This window comes from Cariama cristata, unplaced genomic scaffold (genome assembly GCF_000690535.1).
Source record: "Cariama cristata isolate BGI_N322 unplaced genomic scaffold, ASM69053v1 scaffold9588, whole genome shotgun sequence".
Taxonomy (NCBI): Eukaryota; Metazoa; Chordata; class Aves; order Cariamiformes; family Cariamidae; genus Cariama; species Cariama cristata.
In genome coordinates this window covers 9,323-29,545 of record NW_009629499.1, presented here as the reverse complement: position 1 = coordinate 29,545, position 20,223 = coordinate 9,323, and the positions used below count along the sequence as shown (strand labels likewise).

At 44.6% G+C, this 20,223-nt stretch overlaps 1 protein-coding gene across 1 annotated transcript; it reads right to left on the bottom strand.

Moving 5' to 3' along the window:
- Window positions 1–893: 893 nt before the first annotated feature.
- On the bottom strand, window positions 894–18,642 carry NEURL1 (neuralized E3 ubiquitin protein ligase 1; the record flags this gene model as incomplete). The annotated part of the gene is made up of 3 exons (XM_009705188.1): window positions 894–1,393; window positions 2,743–2,889; window positions 17,962–18,642. Coding segments are annotated over 3 exons (1,070 nt in total), but the record flags the coding sequence as incomplete, so codon positions are not given.
- Window positions 18,643–20,223: the final 1,581 nt, after the last annotated feature.

Below are 20,223 nucleotides of genomic sequence, written 5' to 3'. Positions count from 1 at the left end.
AATAAACTAAAGCAAAACAAATGCCTCAAGCTATTTTTTTTTTTCTTTCCTTTCTTCCTAACACGTAAGGACAGCCATGTCTTGCTGGCAGGCTGGCTGTGATGGGCTGAGTAACACCTGGCTGGTTTTGTCTTAAAGCAAAGTGATAAAGTTACCAGTAAATGAAACCCACAGACATGTGGGTTTCTACATTCTTCCCCAGTGAGGACAGGGGTTTTGGTTTCTTTTTTTTCTTTTATTTTCTCCCTCACAAGTGCTGTTTGGATGGTAGGAAAGGTGAGGGAGACACATCTCCCTCTCTTGCAGGCCCATGGGGGCAGAGATGCTGCTGAATCCTTCATGCTGCGTGGAGGCCACACTCAAATCGGTGGTGGTGAGGTTTGAGAGCCGCTTATCGTGCAACAGGATGGTGACAGGAGGTGGCTGGATGCCACTGGGAAGGAGCAAGGCCAGTGCCAGTGTTGGCTGCTAAACCCACCATGAATGCCTCTGCCAGGAAACAGCGAGGGAGGAGTGGGGGACAGCCTTCATGGGGCTGCTCTTCTGCCTGCGGAAATGGGGTGGGTTTTGCTTCACAAATCCTGGGTCCTTTTCTGCGCTGGCCCCAGCCTTTCTGCTGTGAATGTGCTCACTGCACCTCCCTCGCTGGGTCAAAGCTTCCCTCGCTCTGTCCTTTCTAAGGGGCTTCCTACGGTCAGCCTGGTTGTACACCAAAACATGTTGCTTGTTTCTCCTCTTCTGCTAAGCTGTTCTCTGCACGCAGGGTGTCTCTGGAAGGAGATGTGTAGCACACAACCTTTTACCGCTTGCTGTCCCTGCTGAGCATTGGAGACTCCCCTCCGCTGTGCATGGTGTAGAAAAGGGATGATTGCATCAGCTGGTTTTTTTTTTGAGACAAAGTTTAAAATCCACAAGGGAGAGTAGTCCATCACAACTTCCCTGACACACTGGAATTCAGCTCCAGGGCTTGCTTGGAGAGTAGAAGAGCAGTGTCTAAGCTTGTCTCACCTGTTGTCTGTGGAAGAGGGGATCAGAGTGGTGGTGGGTGATGGTTTTTGAATCTCCTGGGTGATGAATAGAGACCAAGACCTGTGTTGTTTCACAGCCTCCTCCCCACCTGCCCAGTCCCCACCACAGCATCTGCTGCTCCTCTAAGTGCTGCGGTATGTTTTGATGATATCTTTGATGGCTCGTCTGCAGATGGGGCAGCAAGCGTTGGCCATCTTCTTGAGCTTCAACCCACATGAATAGCAGAGACACATGTGTCCACAGGAGTAAATGACCGTGTCTACCATGTTCTCATAGCAGATGGTGCATTCATCTCCCCAGGGCCCTGAGACGGACGGGGAGATGGGTGACTCAGGCAAGCTGATTGGAGAGTTGGGAGCTGTGCCTGAAACACAAAAAACAGGGTCACTCATGCTGCTTAAAAGTCTTCCTGGCATCCCAGGGTAATTTCTGCCCTGAAGCTAGCTACAGAGGGAGGAACCATGCTCTAGCAGAAATGGATGCTTCAGGATCAGGGGTCCTTCCTGTGACCTACTGTCCCACTCACTGAGTCCTGGTTCACACGCCAAGGCTCAGGGCAGCAGAAAAGCAGCATCTGCTGGGATCTGCTGCCCACGTAGAGCAAATGGAGAGACAGCTGCTCCCATGCAGCAGGGACAAAGAGCAGTTTCACGTTTTCAAACCACTGTCTAAACATTAACAAAGGAGGAAAAATCAGAAGGGGCAGATCAAGCCATCTGCTTTGAAAAGGGAGAGGCCGGGTGGCACATGGTGGCAGCAGCTCCCAAGACAAGCAGTGCTTCATCTCTAGGGCAGATCCAGGGACGTGGGACCACGGTGCCCAGCTGCAAATCACCCCGTGCAGATCCTTCAGGACAGGAGTGGGGTGATACCCATTTGGACAGCATCTAGCTCATAATGGGTCATTGCTTCAAGAGCTGTGAGGGACTGCAGTAATTATGCTTGCGGCACACCCGTAATGAGGCCTTCCCAATGAACACAGATAAGGCAGCAAGATAATGGGAAAATTTCTATTTCCCTCCAACCCCCCATTAAAATTCTGAATGTTTGCTGCCACCAGTTATTACACTTGAGACTGGTAGGTACCTTCAGTGAAAAATACTCTTGGTTTGGACATCAATGACAAGGATTTGGTAAGTTATATATCCCACCATCGATGCCTTGGGATCATGCAGGTGCCTAGGGTTTTAAAAATGCTGCAGAACAGCCTATCATTTTCTACTACATGTACATTTATCTAAATCTCACTGGAATTCATCGGCATATTAGAAATATCAATACTGCCTTTTTCTGAGGAGGGTACTGAACATGTGTGGAGAGGGAAGGAGGGGAGGGGGGGCTGTAGGCAAACCAGTAGCTCTAGTCTGAGCCAGCATGCAACATGTCACTGCCACACAGCTCTGCAGAAGGAGCTGTGCGTCACAGGGCCACGCACGTAACAGAAAGTGCTGCTTCCCTTGGGACCTTTCATGATGAAAAGGGTTGGAGAAATATTGCTGTCTAGGCATCCAAGCAGCTTCCACGTAAAACGGACTCAAAATAGCCTTTGCAGAGGCTCTCCCTTCCTCCCCAAGGGAGCTGACGGGAGACTCGGTTGATCATTGTGGTTTTAGAGTCCTTCTGGGAGACAAGTGTGAGACGGTGAAGGGAGGCAATGGAGGAGCAGTCAGGGCAAGGCAAAGGAAAGGCAGCAGGGGATCCCACCACACTTACCACCGATAGAGCTGCAGAGGGGGCCAGAGCCACATGTAGACAATATGGGGTCAGAAATGCCACTGCAGAGGACGGTGGGGGAATTGGGTGTAGATGTGGGCGAGCTTGGTGTGGAGAGTCCCAGCCGCTCTGCTAATATGGTGGAACCTGCACCACAAGAAAAGAAACCTACATTTACTTTTAAAAATTGGGGCTGACGAGGCACCACCACCCACTTGGCAAGTGATGTAGCTCTCAGTGCTTGTCAGGGTACGTGTTTCATCAGCCTGAAACCTAGGGAAGAGACAAAAGAAAAAAAACAAAACCAAAACCTCATATGCCTTTTTAAACGCTAGCAGCTGTCCCTGAAGAGACATAGAGCTCCCACAGCCCCTGGGGCTCATTTAGCCATCATAAACCTTTCTTTCTGCCCTTAAATGTGTCTCAGGTCTTGAAGTGCAGTTACTTTCCTTATGGTTTCATGTTCATATGCGCCCTCAGCACTATATCCAGTGATGGGCTTGTAGCCAGAAGAGGGGACAGCCTGCAGTAGGGTGGGCAGGACTCCAGCAGAAGAGCATATCACCTTGTCAAAGCACTCTTTGCTAACCCAGCACAAAACCGCACCATTCCAGGCTCTGATGTATTCATGCAAAGTCACTCAAGGACTTCCCAAACACGAGGGCTTGGCAATCAGGAAAACTTAGCTCTGCTCACTTCTCTGCCTCTGGTAGAGTGGCTTCTGTCAGAGGTGGGGTTAAGTCACCAAAATGCATTTGGCTCTGGGATGAAAAAGGACATGTCTTCCCCTCTTCAGAAATGTTTTCTCCCCTCCCTGCATGTCTGGAAGTGATGGCTCAAGAGTGCAGAGCCCCAAGTCCCTTGTAGGTGTCTTCAGCTCCATTATCGCCTGCTGTCACTGCTCACCATCACCTCAGTGTTAGCGTGCTGTCTGCCAGAAAAGCCAGCTCTGCCCCACAGCCTGCTTGGCACCCTCCTTCCATCTCAGCTTCTGTTATAACAACAAATACCTTAAAGGTTCTTCCAGAAGGTAAAAAAAAAGAGGAATGCTTAAAACTTTAGCTGCTGCAAAGGTTTTATAGGGGAATTTCATTGTTAACGATGCAGCCTGGTGTTCGGTAAGACAGTAGTGAGACAGAGGCATACACGTGCCTGAACCAAGGTATGGCTTCTTGGTGATAAGAACTAGTTTGCCTATGGTTTTAAAGTTTCTAGTTCCCCAGCTGAGAAGACAACCAGGGTAACTCCAACTCAGAACTAAAATGCTAAGACTTCTTCATGTTACCATATAAGGAGCCGAGAGACACAGAGGGTTTGGATCTTCAGTGTCCTCGATGAGTCGGAGGCTACTCTCCAGAGAAAAAGCAGCAGTAGGAGGCCAGGAAAACCCCATGCGCCAGAAAGGTCCGTCAGTTCCTATTTGCAGGGATGCTACCAAGCCAAGGAGGACCAAACCTGGGAAGCAGGGACTCCAAGTGCCAATTGTGGATTGTGCAAAAAAAGCAAAAGCACAGCAGCAGCAGATGCCAGATTCTCCTGCCCTTTTTAGCAGAACAAGACTGAGCAGTTTAAGCGTAGCACAGGGACTGAGGGAGGGTCATGTTTGGGTCAAAATCTGTTCTGCGGACTGTGTACAGGAGAAGAAGCAATAAGTTTCAGCCTTCAGTTCCTCAGTTTTACCCCTCTTCAAATGAGGACTGCTTTACTCCCAGGCACAATCTGAAGTTGAATAAGCCTCTATTAAGGGCTTTGGGGCTCTCACACTTAAGATGCTGTAGAGAGGCACCTCCTTTATCACACAGCCATGAGCTGAGGCTGGAGTTTAGCTCAGTAAATATGCAAACAGACTGATGCAGCCTGTAATGACAGCCACAAGCAATGGCCCTTCCCCTCCAATGTGACAGATGACCGTAGCAGAAACCTTGCCCTGTGGGTTACACACTGTAAACAGGCCCAGCAGGGGCACAGATTTCAGCTCATTCGCTGCACACAGAACAAGTACGAACACTGAGCAGCTGAACAAGTTTTTCAAGCCTTCGCTCTCCTCCCTGCAGCCCGGAGACATTTCTTCCATGCGGCTGACACACAGAACATTGCATTTCTAACACCAACGTGATCATTTCATTAAATGCAAAATAAAGACTATTATTAGGAGCATTTTCCTTCCTGGACTAATAGGAGAATTTGGAGGTGCCCCAAGTGTCACAGAGTATGACTGATGAAGCACGCCGGCAGCAGTGCAAACGGCCTTGCCACAGCGCAAGGAGAGCTCGTCAGTGCAGGAACCGCAGTCTTCTCTGGTGGTAGCTGGTCTGAGTCCCAGAATGGCCTTACCCAAGACCCAAGGGCCAGCACACACCTTCCCAATTCTTTCTCCTAACACAAGGCGCAGCTCTTGACTTTTCTCCAGCATAAGTATAGACTTTTGTTTAAAACAATCTGAGTTCCCTACGAGACAAGACACACTTCTCCCTTGGTGACAGAATAATCAACATAAGACTCGTTACTCATGCTGTTAATATATTGCCGGATGGTGTGCAGATACCATGACAAGGAGCATGGAATGAGATCATGTGCAGGGTGAAATGAGTGTGGCCAGCTTGGCTTAACTAAAACCAGATACTTGTGCTCAAGGCCAAACACACTTATTGTGTGCACACCGCTCCCACCAAGAGCTAGCTTTCAAATCATGATTTTAAAAAATTAAATAATTCTAAATAAATACATTTAAACATTCTTCTTCTGTCTAAAGCCTCCAGATAAATCGTCTCTGCTGCTGACTTGTCTCATGCTTGATCTCAAACATTCTGGACACAATGGAATCACCTTTAAATGGATTTGGAATCAATTCCATTTGCTGTTTTATCTTTGCAAAGTCCAATTATTAGCAAAATCCAATGCAGATTGACTCTTTCTCTGCACTTCTGTCATCGCTCTGGGAGAGGTGCAAAGAAATGAACCTATATGTCCACCCACAAAAGGAAAGAGAGTATTGTCTTTTCAGTGGAAAAGAGCATTACCATGGAATGTACAGACAACATCATGCCAGGAAAGGCTGCTAGTATGCTAAAGGTTTGTAGTTCAAAATGGTCTTGCCAAAGTGGAAATAAGATCAGAAAGAAATGGGATGGTATTCAATACGATCAAATGCAAAATGCAGCACTTAAGCAGAGATAATCAGCTACTCAAATACAGGACAGAGAATTAGTCCATTCAATTAGAAATACAGCTGTCCTACAGAAAAAGGCCTGGAGATTGCTGGAGGTCACCAGATGATCATAAATCAACAATGCTGTCCTGTTATGAAAAGATTGTGCCAATCCAGGGTCATATGAGGCTGGTTAAGGACTGGCGCAGGAGCCTGAAGGCAGTGTGGTATCTCTGTCCCTGGAAATACTCAAAACTCAACTGGACATGGTCTTGTGCTAACTTGGAAGTAAGCCCTGCTTTAAGCAGGAGGTTGGATTAGGTAATTCCATGGGGTCCCTTCCAACTTAAAATGTTGTATGATTCTATGATTTTTAGATGGCAACATTTTTCATAGGCTGCTAAAAGGAGAAAAGAAACAATCTGTTCTTTGTGAAAATTCCAGATAAGACAAGAAATCATGGGTTCAAATTCCTAAAGTATTCAGGTTAGACATTACGTAGATAGTGAAGCACTGTAAAGCAATCAGACTTCCTAGAGAGATCATGGCATCTCCATGACTAGAGCTCTTTAAGATCAGGAAGGTGAAGTAGGTAGTCTCTTGGGATCCCATCCAGCACTTATGATTTTTATGACAGTAGTCATCTGTATCCATAATTGCCCTTTTATAGAACGTCCTCACTGTGACCAAAGTACAGCAGCTGTGGCTGCCAGAGATGCTTTTGGTTCTCTGTGTCTATTGTGGTGAACAGGGTGGTTTCCCAGAACATTGCAATCCTCTCTCAGGGGTATCTCCTGAGGCTGTCCCAGCTTTTAAGCATCTCTCTTAATGGCAGCTGTCTGGGAGAGCTGTATTGCTGAAGGATTTACGTTAGTAAGAAGGCCAGATACACAGTCAATACTTCCTAAAAATACAGAAAATTTTCAATTAACACTCCCCTTTAACTAATTTATAAAAATATTATTTCTATATTTCTTTCTCATTGCAAAGTGATTATGTTGACCTGCTTGTTACTGCGTAGGCCGCAGTGAGAGAATCAGAAAACAACCACAACAACAAAACCAGGTGGGAAGAGCAATGTGCTGTCTGCATTCTTCTTCTGAATATGCTTAAGGGCATTTGCTATGATGCAAGTAAATCCCCAGGGCATCTCTGTGGCCTAGAGCGGGAAGTAGCTGACACAAATCTGTTGTGCAGCTATTCACAACCCATTGCTAGCAAGCAGTATAGTAATACTCCCAGATTCAAACTATAGCTGAGATGCAGAGAAAAGTAGAATAATGCCAAAGAGCATGTTGCTTCCTTCTTACTGTTGACTTTGGATCACTGAAGGTTGGGAAACTGCCAGTTTAAGGTGTTCATAATGCATTTCTTAATCTGGTATCTATTCCTGAGGGAGATGATAGAGATACAGGGCCATTCCTGGGACTCAAATAATGACAACAGGCTGAACTCCATCAGATTATGAAAAACATCCATCAGCCAGTGAAAGGTACCCAGTAACTTCTTGGGATTTGACCAGGGCATTCCTCATACTGTCCCAGTGTGGGGAGGAAGTGTTCATAAGGAGACAAAAGCAAAAGTCAACCCATTTTACTAAATCTCTGTCTCCCTCTCTTATCTCTTTCCTCCTCATAATTAAATTCAACATTATATAGTCCCATTGCACTTTTTCAGATCTTAACCCAGAAGGCTTGCAAGCACAATGTTTCCATCAGAGCACTGGGACTGTGCTTGTGCAAGTCTTGCAGAAACCAGGCTCCACGGGCTGAAAATGTCTGCTGCTTTGAAGTGGAAATGCGGTATTGCATAGTCTGGAGAGTTTGCGTTCAAGGTAGAAAAGAAATAAATGAGCAATACCTAGTGTTTGCAGGCTGCAAACGGGAATGAATATCATGATTTCTGCCCCCAGAATGCTTTCTGGCAATGCCAAACACCATCTCAGGTGTTTCACTCACCTTCTGCTATTTGCATTACCTGTCTAGGCTCTCAAGGACTATTTCAAAAGCATTATAAAAATACTGCATAACCACTCGGTCTGCACTCCAGAGACATCCTTTTTTTCCCTTTGGATCCATCCAACTTAAACTTTGTTTTTCCTGGCTTACAGGATGCTATCAGTAAATGACCACTACTGTCCAACTCAGAGTTCACATAGTTTGATCATCTTCACCTTTTTAATGGGCTTTCCATATCCATACCCATCTTAAGGACTATGCCAGGTTCTTAACTACATGTTTGTACATAAAAGACAAGATATGGGTGCCTCCTGCCCTAGTTTCTAAGGAAGATAAAGTCTTACGCAACATACGGACTTGCCCATACGCTGAGTATTACATGGAGCACGCTGACAGCCCCTTCTCTTTTTGTAACACATTTGTTGCATAAATAAGACATCAAATAAAGATCAGGTAGTTACCAATAGCAAACACAGATTTTCAACATTGTTCCATCCATCCACAAGTCCCAGAGCTTCCAGCACACAGTGGAAAAGATCAGAACAGCTGCTGAAATCTGGCTGCAGCCTTCAACTGGCATATTTAAGGGTGCTTAAGAGAGCACTGATCACTTCTGATACATTTTAGTCCAGTGAGCACTGGGCACCTGACAGTCATAGTCATTTAGATGCCTTTCAAAACTCTCAACTTGATTTCCCTTTGCTAGGAGCCAGATTTTTAAGCCTGTCAGCTAAAATAATTCCCCTATCTCAAAAACTGCTCAATATCCACTCTCACATTTAACACTCTCAATGTATCAGGGCCATTGATTTTGTTATCTAAATAGGATCAAGGTTCTTTCAAAAATCTGACACAATTGTGGGTACTGAAGCTCATGTGAACACCTGCCTAAGGAGATCTGTCCCATAACGTGGGCTCCTGCAGTGTGAGTGGGCTGTGATGTTACTGAGGCTGAATACTAGAGCAACTTAACCCGGTAAGAGTCATATCTTCGCTTAATCAAATCTACTACAGATCTTTGGCTTTATAGTGACCACTAGTATGTGAACACCCTCAATAAATAACCATGTGCAAGACTGGTAGGACTGGGACCTCAATTTTGGTCCTTACTATTTCTTTACTAAAATATCTTCTATATAAGTCTTTTTTTTTTTTTCTCCTTATGGGTGCAGCTTGTGTAGAAGTTTCCCACTTTATTTTTTCCTCTATTCATCCACCCATTTCAGCAAAAGGTAGAGATACACTTTTAACTATTAGAGAATGCAGACTGGTTGAATTGCACAGCTCTTTCACATATTACAAGAGCAAAAGCCTGTACTGAAGATGCAGTTGGGAACCTGGAACAGTACACTAAATGTGTATTCTCTTGACCCTGCAATCTAGTGGCAAGACACAGTGTACTGAGATGTCCTGGGTTCTTTCCTCTGTCTTCTCCCAGAGAAACAAAGTTTCTGTCTTTGGCTGTTCCCCAGGCAGATGTCAGACTAACACCTCTCCCTTGACACCGACACTAGAAACCCTGGTATTCCATCAGTGGCACATCCACTAAAAGGCAGGTCTTACCAAGACAAGCTTTGCAAGAGCTAAATCCTTCCACGTTTTATTTCAGTAACTGGTTTTCACTAATGCAAATGTTCCACCAAACGTAAAGAGAGTTGCAAATACCAAGCACAGTTTCAGCAAGATAATCTCAATGCTAAAATGACAGCCCTCCCCACAGCACGCTCTCTGCTCCAAAGAGCAGCCATATACATTTCTACACAGTATCACATTTTCTTGCCTCCAGCCAAGGCTGCAGGAGAGCTACTTTGTCCCTCAGGACCACTCAGGTATTGCCCAACAGGGACTTTTGAATCCATCATGCTAAAACAAAGGAACAAAGCACCTGCTGTTGCCCCGGCACATGGTAGTTAAAGATCAACAATAATGTTAGGGAAGGATGTAAGCACATCCATCACTTCTGAATGCTATGAAATACATGTATTTACACAGTCATTTGTTATGTTCCCACGGTGATGGGAACAATACTGCATTGACCAGAAACCAGAGCTTCCTTCCCCTTGGGCTCAATGTTTTTTGGCCAACCATGCTCTCAGAGCCTGGCCTCTATGCTGCAGCTCATCTCTGCCTCTCAGGTGACCAACATCAGTTGATGATCCATGGGGTTTTTTGCATTCAAGTATTTCCTGGAGGATTTAAAAACTGTTCTGAATAGAACAATATTACATTTTGTTCTTTACAAGCCCATGAAAACATAAAGGATTTTGCATTATGCTACAGAAATGTCCAGAAATAGGTCAAAAAGCAGCCTGGCAGATTGTGCACGCAAAACCATAAGGCCTGTGTTTGCAGATGGGCATCAGACAACCACTGTTCGGGGAAGTAAAAGTTACATCCAAACCACATGGAGAACAGCAGTTCAGATGTTCATGTGAATCAGAAAAGGAATGTACTTTATGGCTTCACTGGAGCATTGCCATCTGGTGTGTCCAGAAGGGCAGGAGGGCACCAGCACATTTATTACCCTCCTGCAGTCATATGCACACTTCAGTTAAGCAGGAGAAACATGGCAGCTCCAGACGCCACGGAATTGTTTGATTCAGCATGTCTCAGCCCAAGCCCAATGTGCTCTCTGAAAGCAAAGAGCACACAGCGTACTTACAGGGTATCTTTCCTGACCTGATAGGTGAAGCTCAGTGGTCACTCCATCCTGCAAAATCCTGAGGGCATGGAGACCATGCAATGAACATCTATCACCTGAACTGAAGTGAAAGAGCCCCTACTGGGGCTCCATCTCTCAACCTGAGAAATACTAGACCAACAACGCATGCAGACAGATGCTTAGATCAAGAAGAGGTTTAAAAAAGAAGCCTGGATTAAGTAGCTGAATCACATGAAAAATGAGAGTTGGAGCTTTCATTTTGTTCAACAAAAACAAAACAAAAAGCCTTCTAAAAGATCACAGGTGTTAATTACCTTGACCAAAAATGTTTCTATTCATAAACAGCAGCTTTTCCAGATCCATCTCAAAAAGACCATTTGGCTCAGAGGATTTGGGAGACCACGGCAAAAGTAGTTCTGTGAGCAAAAGGAAAATCACTGCCTAACCCAACACCTCCAAGCTCTGTGCTTCTGCAGGAGGGACATGTATAAATAGAGTGGTAGGTGCATACAGGAAACAAATACTTTCACTTTTCTTGGGCAGCACTGCTCTGAATGTCTACGGGACACTCTGCTGGATGAAAAGGCATCTGACAAAGAAGGAAAAGGAAGAGTTTAGTCTGCTATGTCACTCTCACAGTAGCCAGAATAACTAACTCATGCCAGTGTTAGTTCAAAGAACAAGTAGATTTTTATCTGTCCTGACAGACAAGTTGCAATTCAAAGAGGCTGGTATATGATCCCATATCCTATATATTCACTGTAGCAAGCAAAGGCATTATGAGATAAGGGAGATCTATACATCACTTACTATGAACATCTCACTGCAGCCAGGGATAGTTTATTATCCTAGTGATGTTAATCATTTCCGCTCTTGTGGAGGAGAGCGTGCAGAGGCCGAGACATTTGCAAGCCCTGTGGCTGTCGCCTAGAGCAGGTCTGCTTGCTTTACCCAGCTTTTACCCAGATGCTGGCTGATACCTCAGTACACAGGCTAATGCTCACTGACTTACCCACTCCTGTGTGCTGAGATCTTTAGTGGGATGGCACAAAAGGTGCCATGAGCAGGAATTAACTCTGAGATTGCTGACGCTGACCACAAGGGACAAGCATTTGACTGCATCCAACTCTCCGTGACTGTGCAGTTTTTCCAAGGCACACGTTATAAAGCAACTTGTCCTCTCTAACACAACAGCTTCTCTTTGTGCTAATTCTCCTTTAAAACAATGAATATAAAACAGGACGTGAATGGAGAGCCCTGTGCAGTGCTAGAATCAAGCCCAGAAATTACGGATGCTGTAATGCTTTTCTGCAGCTCTTACAACTTAACATCAATAACGTGTGATTCACTTGCAATGAAAGATAAAACCATGCATGATAGGATGGTTTATGAAGAGGCATCAATTAATACAAGTGTATTTCTTTCCAAGAGGCACTGAATATTAACTCTTTTCCTTCCCCCCTAGTCTCTAACACCATAAAATACTACATACCCTGCAGTGCACAGGAACTCCAGGCAGTTAAGTGCCACACAACACAGGCCTGTTAGATCCCAGTCAGCTTCATGACACCATTTCCCATATAAGTAGAAAATATTTCCAAAATAAAATAAAAAACCCCATGGACAATAAAACTCTAGGGCACTTCTAATTGAACATGTGTTAAAGGAAGAGATTCATTACTTGCCTCTCTGTGCAACAATGTTTTGCATTTATCAGACTTCTCTTGTGCTGTTTAACTTGGCAATTTCCACATCACTGGAATGAACCAAGGTGGAGAAGGATCAAGTTCCCAAATAGGTAACGTACTGGCCACCTCTGAGATCAGAGATGAGGGTGTGTGATTTACTACTGCAAAGAACTATCTTCTCTCAAACAGGAGAAGCTTATACATTCAAAGGTGGAGAACCGAGATCTTGGATTCTCCTTGCCTGTGTGAGATACTTTTCTACAAACTGTACCTACTGTCTGCGCCATGGGCAGTGTGTATAACAACTGTACATACCAATTATAATTTAAATATTTTGTATGCTTGCTACAGTAATTGCATGTGCAAAGTGAGTATATAACTGAACCCAGAGCGGAGAAGTTTTTTGGAAGGGACAGATACTCTGCCATGGGATGCTGGAGTCCTGGGACAGTCAAGGAGCAACCACAAGCTAAGAAAATTGTTTACATAGGAATGGACAAAAGCCTGGGAAGAGAGGATCAGCTCCCAAAAAGCCCTACAGATTCTTAGGAGGATCAGGCCAGACAAGTGCTGCAGCAGAGACCAGAGGAAAGAGGAGATCTCCCTTGGAGATAATCTGGAAACAGGAATTGCAGGAACTGTTATCAGCAAGGTAAGTGAGGAATCCTGGGACTCAGAGCAATAATCCCAGTTAGAAAGAAGAGGGTGGTCTCCAAGGCTGAGGTATGGCCTGTGAATCAGTAGTGGTCCGTGGAGAGCTGGTCACTCATCTGGGATGGCGCTAAAGTCAAAGAAAACCAAACGGGGCAGTGTGATGGACATCACAGAAGGAGGCAAAGTAATTTCCCCTGGTAAACCATTGCTCTCTGTCACCTAAGCAAGGCACTACTCTGTTCACCCATGCAACTGCAACTCTTTCCAGTTGGTTCCTCAGGATAAGGGCTCCATTGCAACATAGAGAGCACTACCAGGGCTGCTAAGCCTGACCACCAGTCAGAGTCCTAATGGGAACAGCTTTGAGTGAACCTGCCTGTAACGGCAGTGACTGCAGCTTGCCTCTGCACCCTGGCACTGAGGCCACTTCAGCTCACATTTCACTGTTGACTTAAAGAGCCCTTTGCCAGCACCTTTGGTCCCACGGTACTCTGCTGAACTAGCTCCCAGTTTGGTCCTTTGCCAACTGCTGTTGTCAGAAATCCCAAGGACCCAAGGATTCATAGTTGTTCTGTGTGCAAGTCCCTGGTCAGCCCTTTCTTCATTACCCCCCAGTTTTGAGCCCATTGACCAATTTCAAGAAAGCCTGAAAGAAGGCTGGAAACCTCAGCAACAATTAATTTCTAAATATTTTGCAATGGGCAGCTAAGTAGGAGCCCCAACTCATATGCCCATGGTAAAGGAGGCAGGAGAGCCTAGCCCACACACTCTGCATTTACCCAGCATGGATGTGAATACAGACTTACCCACACCAAATGCTGGCTCTTGGGTTGTTTTTCTCAAGCCTAATGCGGGCTCTTGGCCAGCATTAGGAGACATCGAGAGAGAGCTGCAATATTGTGCAGCTGTTCTGGTGGGGCTGGAGTTACTGCAGTGCATGGATAGAAAGGACACAGATAAGTTGGCAACTCAGCTTCATTAGTATGACTGCTGATGGAACACATTATTTCATTGCTCAAAAGAAAACTTCAATATTACTGGAAAGAATGAAATTCACAAGGGAAACCACACCAAAAAAAAACAAAATAAAGGAGATGAAGGAAGATGTTTTACATGCTGGTGATTCACTCTGAGACAAAAGAAAATGAAAGAATATCCCCAACCATTTGGATCCTCAAATACTAAATATATAAACTTATTGCTGTGATAGCTCCTCCAGACATGAGTCATACATTTTAAAACCTTATGGGATCAATCAATTTAACTTCATAAATGAATTACACCACCAAAACCAGACCAAAACCAGACCAATGTATCTAGACCAGCTCATTTCAACCTTTCAGAGCTGTCGATAAAACTGTGTGTGAGCTGAAATGCTTACCAGCAAAAGCTGAAAGCAGTAAATCAAATTTAATAGGTTGGTTTTGTCAACTGTACACGAATGATGCCTGAAAAAAAACCCCAGCCCAAGCCTGAACTAATGGAATTCCTAAAGGACATGCAACGACTGTTTCATTTCTACATGCCTAATGATCTGGGTTTCTGTTTGGTTGTCTTTATGTGCATAACCCACAGAATTTCTGAATTAAGACCAGCACTTTACATATAAAATATTTAGAAGGGCTTCCAATCCTGACAAAAAGATCTATTGCCTCCCTCAATAGCTGGTTCCTGTAGTTAATTACCCTCACTTATGTTTAATTTAAATTTGTGTCCCTTCATTTTCCAGCAGCTTGATATTTTTTATGCTATTATCTGCTACATTAAAGTGCTGCCTTCTTTCATTTATCTTCCCTCCATATGGTCAAGTTGCCTTTTAACCTTTTCTTTGCAACAAATTGACATCCTTCCACCTCCCACTACAGGCGACTCTGGCCTCTCACCGTGCTATAGTAGTGCTTGGGTTTCATTTATTTTCCCTTTGCTGGGGTGACATAAAGTAAAGTAGTGCTTCCGACCTTGTCTTTATTTTCTGCTTTTTTATTTCTCCTACAGCAAATCTATTGCCAGTATATGACATCAGATTGATAAGATGGAAACAGAAGTCAGAAGTCTTTGCTGTCAAACCAACCCCACACTGCCCTCCTCTATTCTTACAGAGTTCTGTAAGACCATCACCCTGGGTAGAGATGGTCTCCCCTGATATTTAGATTAGGAAATAAATGTTGTACCCCCAACACTGTGGAATAACTGCAGTCAGCAAGTATCAGGAGAGACCTGAGCTTGGTCCTGCTCTGGGTCAGGACCAAATAACTAATCTCAAATGTAGTATCCAGTGATCAGTACCCTGGGCCACCTTGTTCTCTGACTCAAAAATAAACCCTCTGTAGGTGCAGGAGTGGCATTGCTGCTCTCCACCTTATCCACCCTCCAAATGAAACAAAAAAGCTGGAGAAGCAGCAAAACTGGCAACTTTAATTTCATTTTATAGTCGGCTGTAGTGCTGATGTTCCCTTAACACTGCATAACATTGCTTTGATTAATCTAATAATGGTAAGCCCCCAGAAACAGAATGACATCTGCTATTTAAGATGATAGGTTTAGTACAATTATGCCTCTTGCAGTATTTGTGTCTCATTTCTTTCAAGGATATGGAACTTCACTTTTTCTATTAAAACTAGAAAAAGATGACTATAAACATGTCTTCTCCTGTGATATAAAGCTCAAACTACAAAAGACAGATCACACAAAATTACTCTTGTTTGCATTCTGAAGATGGAACTTGTCATTAGAAAGATGAACACTTTATATTCTTTTTACATTTTTTTAATATTATAACGACAGATATTATGGCAAGCACCATAATCTGTTCCACTGCAGTGCAAACAGTGCACATCACCTCCTTAATTACAACACAAAAGCTAGAGATGGGAGTTTGTTATTTTCTTTGCCTTCTGTCGGGATACTGCTGATCTGTGTAATTACTGCAGTTGCCAAGATGTGCAGTGCCCCAGCACAGAGTCAATATTCTTCTCTGGGCAGATGCACTGCACTGATACTATACTGATACTGCGACTGTACCATTCCCAGCATGGTTATACTGGAAACATAGGTCTGAAAAGCTCTGTTTGTATTTTAATACCTGTTAAAGATTATAGGCAAGCTCCAATTTCATAGCTTTCAACTGGGAGATAGCAGCTTGCTGCCCAAGCTGACAAGGATAAAGCTGTACACTCAGCAGGGTCCTGCCCTTTCCTTGAGAGAGGCAAGGTCAGAAAGCCTAGTTCTTTTCACTTACATCTCGGTTAAGAACAATAGCCCATTTTCAGGTTCTCTTCTAGTGACCAAGGCCAGAAAAGTCTGCCATGTGGTCACAAATACAGGTACTGACAAGTTTTCCAGCTCAGCAGATTTCATTTCGTGGTTCCAAAGGCAGATTTATCTAAAACATGCACCGGGAGTGTACTGGTTTGGGCTGAGGTAGGGAGGACATACACAGGGTACACGCAGCAGGAGGTTTGCCCAGGACACAGGGAGCCCGCGTTAAGTCCATGCTCTGTTGAATTCTGTATGAGGACGTGATTCTGTCCCTCTGGTGAGACATATCCTTGCTGCTCTGTTTCAGGACCCATTGCAAGCACGCTATTCGCTCTGTGCAAAACTGCCAGCATTAGTGATCTCATATGAAAGGGAGCACTGGTTGATGACTTAGTTTTACCAGCAGCTCAATGACCTGAGGATGTTTTTCTTCTAACGTATACAGGAGCACTTAATCTCCTACTTTACTGGGATCTGTTTGACTTCATCTACCATTATCACAACGACATGTTGGTGGAGAGCAGAGCTAGCCCTGGATTATGTACAGTACCCACAACAAATGTAATCAGCCTGAATTATCAGGGATTGAGGCTTGGGCTGCTGGAAATAAATTTCAGTATTACATTTGTCATCTGTAAGCCTTTAACAGCCACAAAACACTCACAGCATAGGCCTGTGGTCAACTTTAAGCAAATTATATAGGGCACTTCATACTGTGATAAAGGTGAACTGGACCCTGCAGACAGATGTGTGTGTTCACCACAATTTATCTTCAAAGACTGTCTACAAATCTTGAAAAAGGAGGTGTTGGTTGCCTTTTCAGTTTGTTTTTATTTTTTTTCCTGTTGGGTAAGAGGGGCATTTTAATAGTGAGGATTTGAAGCAAAAAGGAATATAAGTATATTTAAAGTTTTACAAATATAACAGTGTAAACAAGATAGGAGCATTTTAAAATCATCTCCAGTTCAAGGAGTACCAGGAATTACATTGTGTTCTCAGAATCCATCATTTACTTTCTGACACTGACACCAGTAGAACCATGATAGGGTCCAAATTCATGGCCAAACATATCCTACGCTTGTGTCCAATACACACACACACAAAATACAGTACATTTGATCCTGAGCAAATGCTATTTCAAGGCTTTTCCCTCCACACCTTCAAATATGACTTTCAGCATTTAAATTAACTACTTCAGTTAACAGAGCTTAAAAACAGAGCAAAAATGTCAAGGGAAAGAAGCCAGCTCTTCAGAGGTCCATCAACCTGTATGAGCTACACTGCCTTAAACAGGGCTGGAGGACAAGGAAACCCCTCTCCTGTTGAGCTGGTCCGTGCCATGCCCTGTGCACCGCCGGATCACGAGGCACAGGGCTTCCTCTCTGCTAGCTAGCCTGCCTCTCACATACGAGCCTGGAGAAAGCAAGGGGACCGGTCTTTTTGGGAATCGGTCATGCCAGATAGCTAACACACAGAAAAGGGCATCAGATCTCATTTCTCCTGCTGGCGCAGCCCAAAGCACCTCTCCTCCCTCTTCCTTGCTTCTCCTAGGTCAGTGGTGACTCATCTGGACTTTAATGGAGGTCTCTGAAGCTTAATTCATTATCTGAAAAGAGCTTTGAGACCATCAAGTGAAGCATGCTAGAGAAGTGCAAAGAGGTAAGTCTTCTAACTCATATCCACATGCTATGTATGTGTCTCTGTATATATTTTTCTCCTTCTATAAAAACAAAATTTGTACCTGATCCTAGAGCAGGGAGGGAGCCATTCATTCCCTCCACCCTTCCCCCATGATGTATCACCCCCTTGCTTTCTTGTGTGTGAGGTTTGGAAAAAAGGAGTCCAACATACCCAACAATCGAATTTGCATGACGGCACCGTGTAAAACGAAGAACATCCAGAGGGGCTGGGAACAGTCCACGCAGACCTGCATGCCAGTGCCAGCACCGTTGTGACTCAAGTGCAGCTCACCATCCGAATTCACCATAAATCCCAGGATGTCTCCGCTCTGGAGGGGCACTACGACTCGGCAGATGGCCCAGAACTCCTTTCGGTCGACCAAGGACTCAGGGTTATAGGGGAGATCGCTGGGGCGCAAGGTGCTGGGGTCGCAGGACGTCACCCCGTAGGACAGCGTCCCCGTGCGCACAGCGTTGGACTTGTTGATTTTGACGAAAATGGTTTCGTTGATCCGAAGGGGTCTGCTGGTGAAAACCAAAGTCCTCTCCTCCCGGACGTGCTCCAGACGGGCCACGGTTTGGTCATCGAGGATTTTGACATGGGGTCCCCGGAGGTGGTGGAAGCGGAGGTCGCTCTCCAGCTGGGAGGGGAGGAGGTGGGAGTGCTGGGAGTTGAGGGAGTTCTGCGGGATGGGACACGTGGTGGCTGTCACATGGAAGGTCTCCTCCTGCAAGTTGAGGTCACACAGGCTGACCGAGAGGCGCGTGTCCTCTGTCTCCCGCCGCAGCGAGGGCCGGCGGATGGCGGTGAAGGAGCGGGGCCGCAGGCAGTCGGGAGGAATGATCTCACTGTCTGCAGAGAGAAAGAAAGCAAAAAAGGGGTCACTTCAGAGAAAATGAAAATGTCCAGCAGTTTGCAAATCACTATCGGTTTGATTAATATGTTTAAAAGGCAAAATCGGAGACTTGCTGCCATTAATAAATACTCCCCTTTAAAATATGGAAGCAGAGTATCATAAAATGTATTTGCAATCGATTGCTGTTCTTGTACTTTCCCCACCAGCATCAACATTTTCAGCTTCTGAGCAGGCAGACTCAAGATCAATGGAAAGAATTGACCAGGGGAGGCTCTCCTTGGAGAGAGGAAGCAGAGGGTAAGTATCTGAAATGTATCCTGAACGTACCAATCAATAGCTACACAGACTCCAAGTTTTCATGCCCTCTTTATTGTCTGCAGTAATTCTCATAGATCTAGGAGCTAAATCTCTAACTACACATTTTTTAATTAAAAATAATATGCTATGTTCAGTTCTAATTTTTTTAATCATCATATGAAATTTAATTAATATTCCTGTAGATAATTAATCATTAGTGTTCTGGTGCTCACTGTAAACCAGTACAGATATGGATTTCACAGTGCAGAACTTGGGAATATGGTTTTCTATAAATAACATACAATAATTTATTATCTCCAAGCCAAATAATTAAAAATCAACTCCCCAGATACATAACAAAGAAAGATGATGTTTACACGTTCATATCCACCAGTGGAAACAGAATTGCATCTTATCCTCTTTGTTAGTCTCACCTGCTGTTTCAAGAGCTAATCATCATCTTTTTCTAAGGAACATAATCACCTGCCTTTAATGCATAAATTACTTTTATTTAACATATCCTTAGCTACGCTGTTGCCATAGAAATTTCAAAGAGCAATATACTGAGGAAAAAACCCCATTATTTAAACAGCTTATAAAAGGGAGCTGAGATAATGCAAAGATTTATACTTATGCCTCACTCGCTGAACTCTGAGAAGCCCATAGCATCAACAGACTATTCACTGTGAAAAAATTGAGCATGTGGGTAATTCTCTGCAAATGCTGTAATAAGCTATGACCCATACTGACTGTTTCTCTGCAGGAACTATGCCTGCAGAGTGTTGTGGCTTCAAGCCTGGGTCCCAACACTGTGAGGTGGGACCACCCCATACAACACAATCCCCTGCAGACGGCACAAAGCACCACCACCGGACCCCAGCCTGGGACCTGCTGCAAACACAGCACAAGGTGGAACAACGGGAAGAGGCAGAGGAGCAGAGAGTCGTTCCTAACCCACCTGCTAGGCCCTTGCAATGGGCACCTCTTCCAGCCATGTATCCTTGGGATTTTCTTTTACAGCATCAAAAGACGAGGACCTCAGGTTATCTGAGGATTTTCCCAAAGGGATGCACTCTCTCCCAGTACACCAGAGTAGTGGCTCTGTACCGGTATGCCAAGGAAAAATGCCAGCTACTGAATAACCAACATCTCCTGCAATATCTGAGGTCTGACTAACAGCCTTGCCTGCCCTCCTCTTCTGGGAGCCCTGACAAGAGCACACCCACACACAGTTTGGCCTCAGTAGAGCTCTTTGCTTTGCTTAAACTGGATTATTCCAG